Source organism: Ochlerotatus camptorhynchus, unplaced genomic scaffold, assembly GCF_037179485.1.
Source record: "Ochlerotatus camptorhynchus isolate MF236.1 unplaced genomic scaffold, CSIRO-AGI_Acam_v1.1 ptg000170l, whole genome shotgun sequence".
In the NCBI taxonomy this organism is placed as follows: Eukaryota; Metazoa; Arthropoda; class Insecta; order Diptera; family Culicidae; genus Ochlerotatus; species Ochlerotatus camptorhynchus.
In genome coordinates, this window is record NW_027040660.1 from 1,272,776 (window position 1) to 1,291,224 (window position 18,449).

The window sequence follows — 18,449 nt, forward strand, 5'->3', positions numbered from 1 at the left end:
GATTTAAGACATGAATCATGTATAATGCAAATGATAACTCGGCTCTGTAAAGTTTATTCGATTGAGCCTGTACAAATAAATTAATATAAAAAAAAAAAAGAAATTCCAATTTTTAAATTAAATTAAATTCTTCTTGTTGTTGTGCTCTTGTTCTTTCATCGTTTATGATTGGTTGAACATAGCAAAAGCATGTTATAAAAGAGAATGGAAGTTAGACCAGGACTTAGACCGATCTGCGCTTCCAGAGCTCGGCCGTTAATGGCCCTACAGGAATCCAGCGAGGCCCATCTGGTCGGTCTGTTCGCCATCCACGCCAAGCGTGTCACAATTATGCCAAAGGACATTCAGCTGGCTCTTCGTATTTGTGGTGAACGCTCTTAATTTGTCCGTCGAAATCTAACAAAACCGGCCCTTTTAAGAGCCGCTAAAAGATTCCACAAGAGAGTTGGGAAGGAAATTTCTGCTGCTTACAACCGATCACAGTGAATCCTGATCTAAAAATTGCAACCAGCAAGTGCCATAGAACCAAAAGCGGTGCGATGCTATGACGATGACAGCAGAAGGGTGAAAGCCAATTCTCTTTTTCGATTTCCTCTTTTGTGATGACCATAGCTTCCTATTTCGCACTATTTCTGCTATGCCCTTCTATCATCCACAACAATAAACGTATCAATGAATGTGTTTGCCGTCGAGTTAACGTTATCTGACCGTGCACTTCGTAGTTGCTCCTCCGTGAATGATCACAACTAATCCACTTGCACAGAGAACTACATAGATGGGTGCATGGGATAAGCTTTCCATCTTCAATGTACAAGCACATTAATTCAATCTATAGATCAATTCACAGCGCCGGCCACGTCCTCACGGTCTTTTGGGGGGAGGGAAGGATGATTAATTCGACGTCCGGTTGTTACTAGAGACCGAGAATACCTCTACATCTCCACGGCTGTCTCGGGAAAGATAGTTGTGTTAGTGAGGTAGGTTATTTTTACATCAGAATTCACTGTGGTAAGTGATGCGATCGGTTAAAGAAGAATTTGTTTTTATTTAAATCTAGTGGGGATAGAATAAGGCAAAGTGAAAAATTGCAAGGAAGGGGACAGGCCTGGGATTGAACTCCCTACCTTCTGCCCAGTAAGCAGAAACGGTAACCACTGAGCTACCGAACCTCGTCGTAATGCTACATCGACATGTTTCGTCTAGGAATGATTCTCTGATGACTTTGTTGGGGAAGCAGCATATGCATGTACGTAATTGGTGGATTTGTTAGTTAATTCGACGCTTTTGGACAATGCTGGGCATTTACCACTTTTTAAATAGTTTCTTGTTGAAAATAAACATTCGGAAGCATTGTTATCGATGCGTAGCCATATTTCTGATCGATTGGTGATAAAATTATCAAAATTGGACCAGGGGCAGCTGAGTTATTAACGTTCAAAATCTTTCACAATTTTGTTTCATGTTCCATGTTCGGTTTTCACAAAGTGTACCCCCATATAGAAATCACAGACGTAGTCCTACGTCAAAATTGTTTATGGTACACTCAACAAAATTGACGAACCGAAAAGTTGTGGATCACTTGTGCTACTACCATGGGAAGGACATCGTAGAACTAATAGTTCCTACAGCAGAGTTTTAAAACGTGTTTTCTTTCCATGCCTCATATCGCCTCACTTCTCTCTCTCGTCCTTTACAGCCCAAAACCGGAAACAGCACCCCCACGTTCCGGAGCAACGGAACTGAAAACAAATCTAGTCAATCATTGGGTGATACAACGGAACCACTTACAACGACAACCACCTCGGCTCCCCCGCTGTGGGCGAGCCAAAACTTCAACGTCAAGGTAGTATTCCTGCTGGGCCAGTCAGAGTCGGACTATCTGCACCAGAGGCGTAAGTTGCAGCTGCATTCCTCCGATCGCACAGCGACGACCGATTATTCCCAGCAACAGCAAACGGAGTCCCAGAGGAAATCGGCCGGTGTAAGTTTATTCCCCCCGGAGGGTGATGTGGATCCGGCTTTCAATGTCCGGGAAGAGGAACTGGACGAACTGCAGGCACGGATTGTGAACGAGAGTGAAGTCTATGGGGACATAATTCAGGAGAGTTTCATCGATAGTTATAACAATTTGACGCTGAAGACGATCATGATGCTGAAGTGGGTGATCAACAATTGCGACGGACGAGGTAAGAAAACGGGGTGGCGGGTGGTGATTTGTGAGAGTCGTTTTCTTTTCAGTTCGAGCGAAGCTTGAGAGTGAGATCTCCACGCAAAGGTTTGATTCCGGTCGTGCAGTGGAATATTGGTGTATGGTAATGGTGGGTTTTGCTATCTTCAGAAACTCTTCCCCGTCGTCTGCAGAAGGACAACAAAGAATATCTGCAGTTCCGATTGGACGAACGAGATTACAGCAACGACTTCGTTGCTCGAATGCACGTATACGTCTACGGGCAGGATTGGGTGCGGACGCATCAACCGTACTCCCCGGAGAATGTGGTGAACTTTACCATCAGCAAAGCGGTTAAGCCTAGCATTACTCCGGAGGTTGGACGCTACGTTGGTCCGGTGCTGAGTGGACCTGGTCGATTCATCGAATTCAACATAACGGATATGGTGCAGGAATGGTTCGAGAATCCTCGCGGAAACAAGTACGTGCTGGTGGAGACGTTCAACGCCTTTTCGGAGCAAGTCGTGGCCGATGATCCAAATGGAGGGAAATTCGTGAGATATCTTGTTCCTTTTTTTTTCTTCTCGTTGCAGCACTGGTGAGAGGTTATGTGCAACGGGTGGAGAGCTTCCGGGATATAATTTTTCACTCTTTTGATCGTTGACATTGAAATTGTGCTGACAGACGATTGATCTTTTGGGGGTAATTTTTCTATCGTTTCAGTGAAGTACATCATGAAGTGCGACGATGATACGTTCGTGAACGTCCCAAACCTGCTTCAGGTTCTACTCGGGGGCACGGTTCCAGTTTACCGGGCATCGCTACCGTTCTACGATAGAAACACAATCGATGTAATGTCCAGCAAGAACCGGCTGGCCGAGGTTAAACGGTTGCTAACAGGATTTCTGTTCTGCGAAGCCAAGCCAATTGGAGATACCAGCAGCAAGTGGTAAGTGGCTCCTTATTCCTATACTTAGCGCTGACTCAACACGCACCCGTTGATCTGTAGGTACTCTCCGAACTACATGTACAACAAAGAATTCTATCCGGATTACCTATCCGGCACGGCATATCTCATGAACCTGAACGCAGCCAAGCTGCTCTACCGTACGTCGTTGACGACACCGATCTTCCACCTGGAAGACGTCTATCTAACGGGGATCGTGGCCGACCGGGTCAAACTTCGTCGCCACCACCATCCCCTGTTCTTCTACTCCACTACCAAAGATCTCTGTTCCCTGCGGGGAATGATCTCGCAGCATCAGCTGCAACCGGGCGATCTGCGTAGTGCGTACGATTTCATCACCAATCGAACCATTGTGTGCGGGGTGCAGGATCGAAATTTCAGCATGGTTAAAATGAAACTGCAACAGCGGAAAAAGTGCCACTGACACGGAGAACGGCGGGCCGCCACCGCCGCCACTACCAGTAAGAAGAAAGGCCATAGCCGTGGTGGCGGCGGCTTGTCGCGAGGCTAAGTGCTTCCGTTTGATGGCTTTCCACATTGTCGATTTGCTTTGTAGTTGCTAGTTTCCATCCTTGCTGAATCAGTTTTCCTGCTCGGTTTTCTCGAGATATTCCTCCGTCTGAGTATAGCATAAGTAGAACGAAAATTGATGAAATTTGTATTATAGACCGTAGGTAGTACAGTTACAAATTGTGAAAACTCTTGTTGATTCAAAAAAGGAGATTATTGCAAAACGTTAATAGTGAAACATTTTTACTAGTATTGATCACTTGAAGAGATATAGTAGAGGAAGTCTTTACGTTTAGCATACTGAAACACACAAACCTTCGAATTGAGGTGTCTTAGGAAGTAAATGCAAGTAGAAAAGCCTCGAGAGCGACTGTAAAATACTTTAAATTATGAACGAAAAAGAATAATATAAAATCATTTGATTCAGCTGTGATTTGAGAATATTTTAGATAGATTTACAAACTAAAACAAAACATACTAGAAACTGATGTAAACCGACTTAGTAATAATGGATAAAAGTTAGCAAATCAATTTTACCAATTCGATTGATAGTCAGTGAAATAAAAACCTAGGAGGCATTTATTTCAAACCTCGGATACGAGCTTTTCCAATTAGATAGTCAGTCACATCCGCTTAGAGGCCATGACGGTATTTCTTTCGTCCTTGAGCAATTGGCCCATTATACCCGAGACAGCTTGCATGCCGGACGATTCGCAATGCACAATTAGTTAATATTAGTTTTTAAAACCTTAATTTATGCAGGACAGTATTTGTGTTCCCAAGGGCGTCCCTTAGCTGAGTCGGTTAAGCCACATGGGATTCAAACCCCAGTCCGGCTGGGGAAATTCCTCGACTTGCCTGGGCATAATTGGGCTTGTGCCGCACAATATACCAATGCAAAAGTGGCACAAGCTTAGAAAGCTCTCAATTATCAACTGTGGAAGTGGTCAAAGAACACTTCATTTGAGGGTAGACGTAATAATAGCTACGATTCAAGAAGTATTTTTTTATCAGAAATCGACATTAGCGCGCACACATTGTAACACAGTCAGCTTAGTTTCTAGAAAATGTTTCGGACACTCCCGTACAAACAACGCTTATGATATTAGTGGTCTCGTCTAACGTGTAGCGCCAATCCGTAGGAATGATGCATTCATTTACCATAAACTCATGAAAATCATACACGAACGCATATAGTCAACAACTGCTACCGCTGTGAAATTTAGTTTGTATATCGAGCATTAGTTCTGTTAGATGGTTTCATTTCAGGAAAATACAATTGTGATGCCTGTGTACATACACAACCAAGGAAGGCTTTGTAAGGGATCATTTACTTCGAAAATCCTTGTTATGTTGGTCAAAAAAGTGGCAGCCTGTCATTGTGCCATGTTTTCTCACTGTGTGTCCACTCCGTCCACTCTCAAGGTTGTTTTGGCTTTATTGGTCTTTTATGGAACGACGCGTGCGAAATTTTCCAATACATATTTGATTTTAGCATTGTATGTTAGGTATAGTGGGTATGTAGGAAACGAGGCACCTATCGTTTTCTAGAATTCCGTCTTCCAAATTGAATAGTTGGATTTCATACATTGGCACTCTATTTTCGATGGAGACGCTTAGGCTGTGAACCATTTGCCGAGTTAAATTTAACTCGTGGTTAAAAGTGACATTTCGAAAGTTATTTTCTATGTTTGAAAATCCCCGTGCTGTCGATCGACCGGTTTTCGAGCCAAGGTTGTCAAAATTTAACTTCTTGTCTGTCAAAAGTAACCACGCTCGGATAGCAGGGTTAATCGATAACTTTCCATCTGTCAAATTTTAACCAAGAGTTAAAATAATCCACCAAATGGTTCAGAGCCTTAGGCTGTGAACCATTTGCCGAGTTAAATTTAACTCGTGGTTAAAAGTGACATTTCGAAAGTTATTTTCTATGTTCGAAAATCCCTGTGCTGTCGATCGACCGGTTTTCGAGAAGAACTTAGCCAAGGTTGTCAAAATTTAACTTCTTGTCTGTCAGAAGTAACCACGCTCGGATAGCAGGGTTAATCGATAACTTTCCATCTGTCAAATTTTAACCAAAAGTTAAAATAATCCACGAAATGGTTCAGAGCCTTAGTATTTTGTGAAACTCTCGACTCATCAAGTGAACAATGCACGCAAAAACAGCTAAGTTTAGGTGACAAACTGCTCTGAAAAAAGTATGAAACTACCCTAGAATGTTCTCTGGTATGCATTTATGAAATGTCGCAGATCAACTAACAGAAGATTCCTAAACATTCTTGAAAGACAGCCCAAACATGCTTAACGGCAGAATGCTGAATAGGACGTCCATGGCCGTGGCAAAATGGTGACACGGAGTCACGGGGGATGAGCTGAAGGGTTCTGCGATGCTCAAGGAACGGCCATCATTCACTTTATCTTAGGCGAGCGTAAAGACCAGAAGCGTCTGTGGAGTATAATTTTAACAGAATACCAAGTGCGAGTAGTGAATCAAGGTGAAATGTAAATCACCAATTCCGCCGATTCAGGTAAATTCGAAGCCTTCCTCGAAATGGGTCGAAGAACGGCATTAATGAATGTTATCTCCTCGTCAGGACCTTTTCATTCAATCAAATCGCTATCTGGTTGGTCTAGGTGGCGTTTTAGTTGAAATGACCTAAACGTAAAGAACATCGTTCTAGGGCTGAAGGCCTAAAAGTAAAGGAGAATTTCCCTTCCCAGTTCGACAGAGGGCAGCCTTGCTGTCGTCGACCGGCTCCGTCAGAAGGAACCGCATGTGCATCGGAACCAACTCCACAAACCACTATACCAGCTAAAACCAACCCCATCCGACCGCCATCTCGCTGTAGTAATCGGTAGACTAGTCAGTGGTACCGCCATCTTTCCGACGAGACCAACCTTGTATAATCCGCCATCGCCGGAATTGTTCCGGAATCTCAGCGAGCGATAGTACCGTCATCTTGCCGACAAGATCAGCCTTTTATCGTCCGCCATCAACAGCATCGTTCCGGAACCGCAGCGAGTAGTAGTCGTAATCGTCATCGTCGTCAAAGGTATGTGCCAGAAAATCGACCACACCACACAATCCACACCATAGTTAATTTGGAGAAATACAGTGTTTTAGTTGATCCGATCTGTGTTTCAGTTAATTTGAAAGCTTGAGTGCCCTTTAGTCCACGTAGCCCCTCCAGTTTTCCCAGTAGTGCGCCGACTCTGAGACACAGTCGACAGGAGTCTCGTGTTGCTGAGTTGTTGTCGGGCAGAACTTTAGTTTCACATAGATATCCTGGAAGATCCCTGAACACGTTCGAGAGGTTTCTGAACATTAATGGAAGGTTCATAGACATCTAAAACACAATCCGGGTCCTTGAGTGATGCAATGATCTCATATGATATTATGGGGCTTTACGAAGCTATGAGAGTTCTCAAATTTAGTTGGGATATCGCGCAATACCTTGATGAGTAGGTACAACTTCATGTTTTCAATTCCAGGCACTTTGGAGTACCTCAGATATTGACGTGATGAGGTACAAAGCTCTACGGATTCGTCTAATAAATCAATGCATCGTACAAGACTTTGTTGAGCATCAAGATCGAAATTCCAAGATACTTCGCAGAGTCTGAACTAGTTTGTCAGTACAACTTTATATCCCAAATGATGTTAGAGAGCCCACTAAGCTCTATGGGTTCAAATTTTGACTTAGGACTACGTCTTTGATTTCTATATGGGGGTACACTTTGTGAAAACTGAAAATGGAACATGTAACAAAATTATGAAAGATTTTGAACGTTAATAACTCAGCTGTCCCTGGACCAATTTCAATAATTTTATCCCCAATCGATCAGAAGTATTCCTACGCATCTGCAGAATTTAAGACTTTACCATTTTTAAAAATGTCACTATTGAAAAATTCACGAATGTGCAACTGTTGCTATGATATTGGTGATCTTAATATCACTGATTGCCTGTGAAAAGCGATTTCCCTAACACAGATTTCAAAGTTCAATTTCATCCGGTCTCACCAAACGGTGTTTATTCAATCACCGCGTGATGAGTGGTGGTGTTCTCCGGTAAACAAAGAAAGGCTCCCCGCAAGCAGCTAGCGATCAAGGCTGACCTGAACCACTGATCGGATTCAGTTCAAATTATCGTGTATGGTGATGTCCGGTCGTCGGGATCAGCAGCAGCAGCAGTGCTTTCGGCACGTGGCGTTGAACATTGTTCTCCAGTACACAACGAAAAGCTGCCTGCAAGCAGCGAGCTGCAGCCCACATGAGCATCCATAGAAGAAGCCGCACCGCTATTGATCAGAATCAGTAGCTCTTCGTGAGGTGCTGTGGGGGCCATCTATGTCAAGCGCGTCATACTAAAGCTCAAATTCCTATTCCTACACAAAACAAAAGCTCCTGCTGCAGTTAACAAATAAGATTTATTATATAAGAACACATAGTCCTACGTCGCCATTGCGTACAACCCCATAGGGCTGTCCCTTGTAGTTTTTTTTTGTTGAGACATCGTACAATACTTTGTTGAATCTTTGGAAAATAAAGATTCAAACTCTAGGATGACTTGGAGAATCACATAACCTACTATAAACCTCATATCAAGTTATGAGTGTCCACTAAGCTCTACGGAATCGAATAATAAACCAGGACAGCGCACAAGACTTTGTTGAGGTTGTAGAACTTCGACTTTTAAGCTTCAGAATAATTAGATAAACCTGATACTATCCCAAAGAATGTTTTTGAGCTTCATAAACTCGATCGGTACAAAACATTGTGGAGCCTGTACAACTTAAAGATCTAACGTCCGGGATGGTTTGGAGATTTTTTAATAGCTCGTTTTTCCTACTGGGGTCTCATGCTTTGTCAAATGTTTTTTTTTCCAATATTCAGAGATGCTCTTAATTTTTTTTGTGAATTCACAAGTTCAAAAGGCTTTGGAGATCCTGGTCATCAAAGGGTTCATGAAACAACAATGAACAAGTTTTAGCGGTGATTTTTGGCAGTTGATTTCGTATAGATAGAGGTTATGTATGATTCCGTTGGACCAAATAGGTTAAACTTCCCCAGAGACTTTGAAATATTCCCAAGAAGAATTCTGAATTTTTTGGAATTTCCCATTCACGGAGTTCTACCCCGGGTTGTTGGTTAAGAAATCAATTCATTCAAAAGACGTGTGTACTTTTTGGAAAATTGGGTAATATTTTTTTGCGTGTGGAATAGTAAATATATTTAACAGATTAAACTATATACTATACTGGACTAAACTTGTTAACATATTCCGGTCTAAACTTTCATTCTGATGAGCCATCTATGTGTTTTCGAAAAACAAAAACTAAACTGCGGAATTGTAGAATCAGTTTCATGAGTTGCCCACTTATTTAGGTGTTTCGGATCTTCGGGAGAACCATCCCGTGGTCCCAATCCCGTGGTCTACTCCCGATTCATAGTGATAAACCGTATGTGAATGTTTTGACATTAAGCGGAGCTCTAGGATCATCTACATGAATCGACCACTTTTACGGATGTTTCGGATCTTACGGAGGACCATCCCGTGGACCCCAGGGTCCATTTTCTGCTCACATCTTCGAATTCATATTGATAAGACTTCCTTTAATAGTTTCGAAAAAATCGCTGAGTTCTAGAATCAGTTTAATCAATTTATCACTTTTACGTATGTTCCAGATCTTCCAGAGATACATTCTGTAAACTCCAGGGTCCATATTCCGGTCACAACTCCGAATTCATTTTGAAAAGACGTCTATGAGTGGTTTCGAAAAAAACAGCAATGCTCTAGGATTTGTTTCATGAATTGACCCCTTTTACGGTTATTCAAGATCTTCCGGAGGACTATCTGGTAGTCCCCAGAGTCCATACCCAAGTATCAATTTCGGTTTTATAAGGGTTCTGTAGACCATGATTTAGACTTGTTGCATGCTTTAAAACCTCTATAAAACTAGCAATGTTACTTGGGTATTCATGTCACATCTCCGAATTCATTCTGACAAGATGAGTGGTTTTGAAAAAAATAACTACGAGCTCTAGGATCAATTTCATGAATTGATCAATTTTACGGATGTTCCCGATCTTCCGGTGGACCATCCTGTGGTTCTCTTCGTCCATATTCCGGTTACAGCTTATAATTCATTCTGATATAACGTCTGTGGAAGGTTTCGACAAAACCGCGGAACTCTAGAATCAGTTTCAGGAATTGACCACTTTTATGGAAGTTCCAGATCTTTCAGAGGTCCATTTCGTGATCGCCAGGGTCTATATGCGTGGTTTCGAGAAAACCGATGAGCTCTAAGATCAGTTTAATTTATTGACTACTGATCGCGCACGGGTTGGACCCTATTTACGTTGTGTTTACGGAGAACTATATAAAGTAAAACACGACCGTTGGATTGGCCGTCCTGCCATGGCGGAGGCATACGAACTATAATTTTATTTGTCAAATATGTACAATACAAAACAGTACACAACAGAAAGAGACACTTGTGATTACTACTGTAGCGACATCTGTGTGAGGATAGATGTACCCCTTGAGATAGTAGGGTAGTTGCGCATGTCGTAGACGTTTGCACAAACAACTACTTTGATTGATATTCCGGATCTTCCAGTGTACCATTACGTGGTCTCCTGGGTCCATATTCCGGTCTCAACTTCAAATTAGTTCTGATAAAACGTCGGTTTCGACAAAATCGCGGAGCTCTAGCATCAGTTTTATGGATTGACCACTTTTACGGATGTTCCGGATCTTCCAGTGGACCATCCCTTAGTCCCCAGAGTCAATATTCCGTTCACAACTCCGAATTAATTCTGATAAGTTGTCTACGAGAGTTTGCGAAAAACCACGGAGCTCTCTAAGATCAGTTTCATGAATTGACCACTTTTACGGATGTTCCGGATCTTCCGGTGGACGATCGCGTTGTCCCTAGAGTCCATATTTCGGTCACAACTCTGTATTAATTCTGATAAGACGTATATAAGTGGTTCTGCAGATCTTCCAGAGGTTCATTTCATTACTTACAGGGTCCATATTCCGGTCACAACTTCTAATTCATTCTGATAACTCGTCTATGAGTGGTTTCGAAAAATCCGCGGAGCTCTGGCATCAGTTTCATGAATTGATGACTTTTACGGATATTCCGGATCTTCTACAGGACCAGACATGTGACCTACCGGAAACTGGATGTTCCCAAAAGGTGGCCAACTATCTGCTTAACAACTTCGTCATTATCGGAGATGAACCAGCCTGCGGCTGAAAATCTCCTAAATAGAGATAATAATAATAATAATAATAATAACAACTTCGTCAAAGACATCAGGAAGTTATCTCTTCAATTTGTCGTACAATCAGTGTTTGGTCTCAATTAGATCAAATGCCATTACGACGGTATTATAGGAATCCAGTGGCAACCGTACTATAGGAATCCGGCAAGAACGAATCCGTACTATAGGAATCTTGACTGTAGGATCTTGCTTCCTTCTGCAAATATATTCAAGAATTCAAGGTCTTCAAAACTATGGATAGTGTATGACGGAATTTACTCACTAGATGGCGCTTAAACGAAACTGATCAAGTTGAACCATCTTAAAATACACATGGATGGTTCCCGTCTACAGCAAAGTTGTTCGGATGGACAAGACATCCCGACCAGAAGGGTATAACAATAAAATAACAAGATTATAACAAACCTTGTTATGGATAACTGATTATGATATAATTAAATTAAGGAAACTTATCACCAAGAAAATAATATAACAAATCTTTAACAAATTTAAATGCAATGATTTTTTTATGATTTTGTAACTGATTCTTAACAAGATTTTATCACAACTAGATATTATTGACCAAACCCCAATAAAAAATCAAATATATTTTTTCTTGTGTCTTTCAAGCATTATATTTTCTATGAGTTTGATAATGTTTTGTATTTCATTTACACAGTTAATCAATCTGAGTTTTTGATTTACAAAGTGAAATATATGATTATAACACGATTTGATATAATTTTGTAATAGCACAACAGAATTGTGTTGCAAAATTTGTTATGTTTTTGTTATGAAAGTAACATAGCGAAATATATTTTTGTTGCATCTAGAGGAAATTTTTGTTACATTTTTTGTTATTTTAACTACATCCGGGATCTTAAGTGTAACAAGCTGTGTTACAAATTATAGTGAAACAAAATAACACAAGCTGTAATAAATGTGTTATTCCCTTATGGTCGGGATACCTTTAGGATCAGAGTTTAGTTCAGAATTCACTCACCATTCGACGCTAGTGTGACATCCATTTTAAATTATTTGCCGTCCTCGGCTAAGTTGTTCAGATGAACAAGACCTATTTTATGGTGAAGTGTTCAGCTCAGAATTCACTCACCAGGCAGCGCTAGTATGACATTCATTTTGAATTGAGTTAATATCTTGATAACATAGAAAGCTGAACTTTACCGAAGACCGATACCTTCTATCGAGTCCATATCCTATGTTAGGGCGAACAATTCAAAACGAATGTCACACTAGCTCCACCTGATGAGTGAATTCTGAACTAAATTATTTACCTTATAATAGATCTTGTTCATCTGAATAAGTTTGCCCAGTACGGAAACCTTCTATCTTTTTCATATGGTATGTTAGGGCAAACAGTTCAAAATCAATGTCACACTAGCGCTGCCTGCTGAGTGAACTCTGAACCAAATTCTTTACCTTAGGATAGGTTTCGTCCATCTGAACAACTTTATCGAAGACAGAAACCTTCTAACTAAGTTAAGGCAAAGTCCGTATGCTAAGTTAAGGCAAACAATTCAAAATGAATGTCGCACTAGCGCTGCATGGCGAGTGAATTCTGAACTAAACTCTGTCGCAAAATAGATATTGTCCATTTGATCAACTTCGCCGAGAATGGGAACCTTCTATCTAGTCAAGATCTAGGGATATTCAACTCTGCACACCGTAATCTGTGCCGTGAGTTTTAGTTGTGCTAAGCGCTGTGCCGAACGTGCTGAAGTAGGCCAATCAAAGTGTCAATATCTTATGCATTTGGCAATCCTGAAGTTATAATGACTTGTGTTTACATTTTCAATGATTATGATGGGCAGTGGAAAAGGAACTGGAAGCCATCCAACCTGTACGGAAAATTCGACCCGTCCAAATGAAACGTGTGCAGAAACTAAGGTGTAACTTGTTTTAATGTGGACGAAATTTCCTCCAGCTGTCTGTTAAATGCTCCCCGAGAAAATCAAATTCTGAAATCGAACGAGTGAAAGTTCAATCGCAGCCTAGAAACAATATCCTCGAACCAATTCATCTGATCGACTCAGAAGTATGTGACCTCGAAGAAATCACCCAAGCCTATCGTGTCACTGATTATGATGTCTCCTACCACCACCCAATTACGCACGTTCAAGTTTACCAAGTTCACGGTCTTATGTAGCCTTGGTACCTTCCGCTACTACCAATGAAAACCAATAATGTACAACCGATAAAAACCATCGAATATCAGATCAGTCATGCTTTGGAGATGGGTTGCGATCCAGATAAGCTTCGCATTTGCAGTTCTACCAACCGGTGGAAACTCACGATTTTAAATTGGCTCACTACTTGACTAGCCTATTGGTCCCAAGCAAATAGTTTAACCATAGAGGTAACTCTAAGACTAGAAGGTCCCGAAATAACGTGCTCAACTTTTTGGCTCAGCTCTGGTACTCTCTTCGGTCCCAAGCTAATCGATTCATCCCTCGAAACATAGGAAAATCCACTAACACCTCATTTTATCTGTCAAACTTTCATAGCGAATCAAAACAAACATTGCGTAGTACTAGAATTTCGACAAGAATGGGGTACGTTAATCGTTTGCTTGGGACTAATAGGCTAGTCAAGTAGCGAGCCATTTTAAAATCGTTAGTTTCGTATTGGCCTCATAGCCTAGTCAGTAAAGGCACGGTTTTAGCAACAATCAAAACGAAACTAACGATTTTAAATTGGCTCACTACTTGACTAGCCTATTGGTCCCAAGCAAACGATTAACGTATCCCATTCTAGTCGAAATTCTAGTACTACACAATGTTTGTTTTGATTCGCTATGAAAGTTTGACAGATAAAATGAGGGGTTATTGGTTTTTCCTATGTTTCGAGGGGTGAATCGATTAGCTTGGGACCGAAGAGAGTACCAGAGCTGGGCCAAAAAGTTGAGCACGTATCTTTGGGACCTCCTGGTCTTAGAGTTACCTCTATGGTATTACCAAGCCGGAGGCGGCGGGTTCGATTCCCGGTCCGGTCGAGGTAATCTTTCGGGTTGGAAATTTTCTCGACTTCCCTGGACATAGAGTATTATTGTGCTTGCCACACAATATACAAATTCATGCATTGGTATTGGCATCGAAAGCACTCAATTAATAACTGTGGAAGTGCATTTAGAACACTAAGTTGAGAGCACGCAATAAGCTAATATGCGCTAAGCAATAAGCTTGAAATGCGAATAAGAAGAAAAGACCACTATTCGGTGCATCATTAATCAAAATCCCCTCTAGCGCGAATCAAATTATAAAGATTGAGCAGGGTCTTACTGGCCTTACAAGAACTGACCGGTAGGCCACCCATCACATCGGGGCCTCTTGAGGCAAACTAGTTCAACAGAAGGATGATGACAGAGATGCATCTGCAAAATGACCGGATCGTTGATGATGGGTATATGCTTGATGTTGGACTCATGGAATGGAATGTAATTGCATTGAGCTGTTCCTATTAATCCTATTATATCGTGCTAAGGCAACCGTGTAATATTTGAGTTTAATACGTATCGACATCTCCCAACAGTACAGGGACTTCTATGAACATCCCTATAAAGTCCGTATGGATTTTCCATCGAAGTCCATACCCAATTGATTCCAATGACTGGCAGAATATCGAGGGAACACGAGAAAATTTCCATTCCAGAAGACCCTTGGCAATAGCGGGATTTGAACCTGCACGACAACCCCTCAAGTCCCACAGTCGTCGTAAAGTGGATTTTCGTCCATACAGTTCGCCGTTCGCATACCATAATGTAGAAGAACTCTGTTGGTGTGAAGCCCGAGTAGAGGCTGAATTACGAGCCGCTGGGAATTTCGCTACGAATCTGATGATATAAAGACTGTACTCGAAAAAAATGCAACAGACAAAAATGATCACAAAAAATTCATTTTATGCCGGATATTTTTGAAACTCTCACATATTAGCTACGGTTTTTGCAAAATTGGTGTATTCAACCCCTCTCTCACCGGTTTCGCGTAATGGCACGAAGCCAGATCCGGCCAAAACAGAGTGTCACCTTCGTGGGACTGGAGGAACGACAGCAGGCGCTTTTGGAGGCCTTCTTCCTTATATATTTGGTCGTTGATGGTGCGGGTCGTTATGTACGGCTTGCTGAATTTACCGCACCCACAGATCGCCTGCCACACCCACACAAAGGCTGTGCTCCATTTGGTGAATTTTCACTTAAATTTGACAGATGGAAAATTTTCAAATAAACCTGTCATTGTACCAGACTTATTTCTGACAGACCAGGAATCAATTTTGATAAACATCTTCTCGAAAATCGGACGATCAACCACAGAGGGATTTTCGAACATTGTTATTTATTTTCGAAGTGTCAAATTTAAGTGCAAATTCACCAAATGGAACACAGCCTAAGTACTTCTTGGTAATTTTGTCGACCTTCTTCTTGCGGAATTTCTTTGGAACATCCAGGCGGGGTTTGCCGACGAAAAACTCCAGGCCGGGGATCTGCTCGGCGTCCGCTTTAATGTACGTCTCGTCGTCCATTACGATGCATTTCGGCTGCACCAACCACTCGTGGTACAGCTTCCTGTATCGGTGTATCGGTTCGGTAAAGCGCCTTCGTTACCTTTAAAACATGAAGTCTTACCCGCTTCATTGTCTGCTGGACGAACCAGACGGAAGAATTGACCTTCTTGGCCACGTCCCGAATCGAAAGGTTCGGATTGCGCTTGAAGTAATCCCTCACCTTCCTTGCGTTCACGGGGTCGATCGTCTTCGCTTTTCTTCCGCTGTCAGCTCGCCGCTGGGTCATCTGGGTTTTCTTGAACGATTTTACCACACGGGACACGGTCGAATTATCGATTCCAAACAGTTTCGCGATCCACCTGTGGGACTGGCCTGGATTTTCCACGACCACGGCGACGATGGCTTGGAAGTCATCTCGATAACCGCTTGACAGATTGTGACGAGATTTTGCACATGTAAACATTACACTCTAAACTAGTTTTTCTCAAAATTTTATTAAGTTGCACCCATGCAATAAAAAGTTATACACAAAAGAAAGTTATGCCTTTTTTCGAGTACAATCTTTTTGAAAATACTTACAGACTTTTCCTTGGAATTTTTTCGAACCCATTGTGAGGACTAATGGGGTAAACAAAATAGTCAACCTTAGCAACGGTTGGCGAAACGGCAACATTCGACAGTGATGCCGTTTTATATTATATTGTTTGTGTCCTACTTATCAACGTGTGCCCTAGCGTGCCATGTTGCGTTTCGACACAGTGTGCAGAGTTAGGGCAAATAATTCAAAATGAATGTCACACTAGCGCCGCCTGGTGAGTGATTTCGAACTCTTTTCCTTAAGATAGGTCTTGGCCATTCTGAACAACTTTTCAGAAGACGGGAACCATCCATATGAGCAGGATTAATATCTTTGCAGAAAGAAGGAACATTCTATATGGTTAGGTATCTATCTTCAAAATGAGCTCCTTATGAGAGCTCTGCCCCCTAAAAAAACTTTGATAATTTAAACTAAAATTAAACTAAATTTACTTTAGAAAACATCTGAAATTTCAAAAATCCGTTGAACTTTCGCTGAGATATGACAACTTGAATATTTTTTGGCACATAGGAAGGGTTAAATAAGTAAGGGGTGTTAGATCTCACCAATGATGAATAAATTAAGGTTTTCACTATACACACGAGCAAATTTAGGCCGTGGACATCTCTGTGATATCTGCAAGGACACGACTCAACACGTTTCTTTAAAAAAATTCTTTATTCCTACATCGTTTGTCATTCGGTTCCATTTACATACACAGTGTTTTTTTCGCGCATTTACCTTTCTTCTATTACACAATTCCCCTATTTTATTCATTTATAGACACGACACGAAATGTGTGCTTGTTACTGTATTCCATTTGTTTGAAATTTTTATTTTACTACGATTCATGTTTCTTTGGTAGAAACATTACCAATTCGCTGCCCTTTGACAATTTTGGTTTTACTATTTTTTCTCCATTTGACATCGTACTCGGTTTGATTCCATTGTCAACATTTGAACCTTCAGGCGAGTAAATCAAATTGGATTTTCCATCTGTTATTAGTGTGTGTGTGTGTGTTTGTGTGCTCTTTATTGAAATCAAAAGTAAAACCATTCAATTCGTGCTTCGTTAAATTTGTTTGTCCTATAATACTAAAATCGTGACGAGTTGATCACAGCTGCTTGAACCGCAATGTCCGATTTGGTTTTTGTTTTTAGCTAATCGTTTTAATTTTCTTTTATAAACTCTTTATCATTGAGCTTTTCTTTTTCACATAATTTTTGGTGCCAGTTATCTAACATTTAGTGGTGAATATTTTGAGTTTTGCTTTACCTTACAGAGTAGATCACAAGTTAGTTGTTTTTCTTCTTCTTCTTTAATTTAATCACTTACGAGTGCTTTGACATGGATTACTGAAATAATCTTCATTTTACGATCATCATATCCGGAACGATACGGGTACAGTTACGTAGTTATTTTGTGTGACTGACATCTAGTTTACTTCACAGTTTGACATTGAATGTTGTTTCAATTTGTTTTGTTTCTTTTGATCCTAGTTTAAATATATAAATGTTTACGTCGGTTTACCAAATGAATGCATTTGCAGTTTGTGTTTTATGTGTGTTAGTTGAATGCGGTTTTTGCTGCAGACATGTTTCGGGTTTTATTAAACGGTCATTTTTTTTCCTGGTCTCGTGTGTCGAATTCTACCAAACCAAACGTTTAGAATCCATGGCTTCTGGCTGGCATTTGAACTCGGGTACTGTAAATAGGCACAGCACAGCGAACTCGGTTTTGAAGTTTACAACTTTGCAGGCGATGATGGACGATGGTGTGTTTGGTTTCGCGGGAAATTTCGACTCTGTTGTTCAAACAAATATGTACCAACCAGAAATGCTACGCAGAATGGTGATGAACTTGGATGGAATGCGCAAACAGGAGTTTCTGTCGGAATGGATGTGGTTTTTGTACGGGGGTTTGAATTTCATGTTTGATCATTTAATTAGAGGAACTTGATGGTATGGTTTTGTGGATGGTTGGTTAGTGGAAAGTGGTGTACATATAAGGGAACTACTCTGGATGATTAAGATGAAATTTGCTTACATTTAGCAGCAAAGGCACATACAAAGATGAAAGTGTACGGGACGTGTGTAGACTGGGTATGAAAATGTGATGTTTATTGATGAATTTACTCAAAGGTAAAACTGGCCATGCGACACCTAGTTTTCAGATTTGCAATTACAAAACTGATGATGTACTAAAAAATATTCCAAACGATTTGACAGGTAGCAAAACGTTATTATCATTTTCCCATCATTTCCATCTGTTGGTCGACCGTAACGTAAATTCATCAATAAGATCAATAACGTCAATATGATGTGAAAAAAAACCTTCATTTTACGTTGCATTACGATGTCTAAATCAACGTCTAGTCTAGGAATGTATCGAAAATAAATTGTAAATCAAATCCTCCTTTCAAATGTGCAAAACA

General features: G+C 40.9%; 1 protein-coding gene across 1 annotated transcript in view; it reads left to right on the plus strand.

The window, feature by feature from the left end:
- LOC135701637 (uncharacterized) overlaps window positions 1-4,952 on the plus strand; it is a 52,988-nt gene extending 48,036 nt beyond the window's left edge. Inside the window, exons 4-6 of the mRNA XM_065222487.1 lie at window positions 1,697-2,186; window positions 2,891-3,116; window positions 3,177-4,952. Of these exons, the coding sequence (XP_065078559.1) occupies window positions 1,697-2,186; window positions 2,891-3,116; window positions 3,177-3,558 (1,098 nt within the window). The 3' untranslated portion in view covers window positions 3,559-4,952. The remainder of the gene's footprint in view (window positions 1-1,696; window positions 2,187-2,890; window positions 3,117-3,176) is intronic.
- Window positions 4,953-18,449: the final 13,497 nt, after the last annotated feature.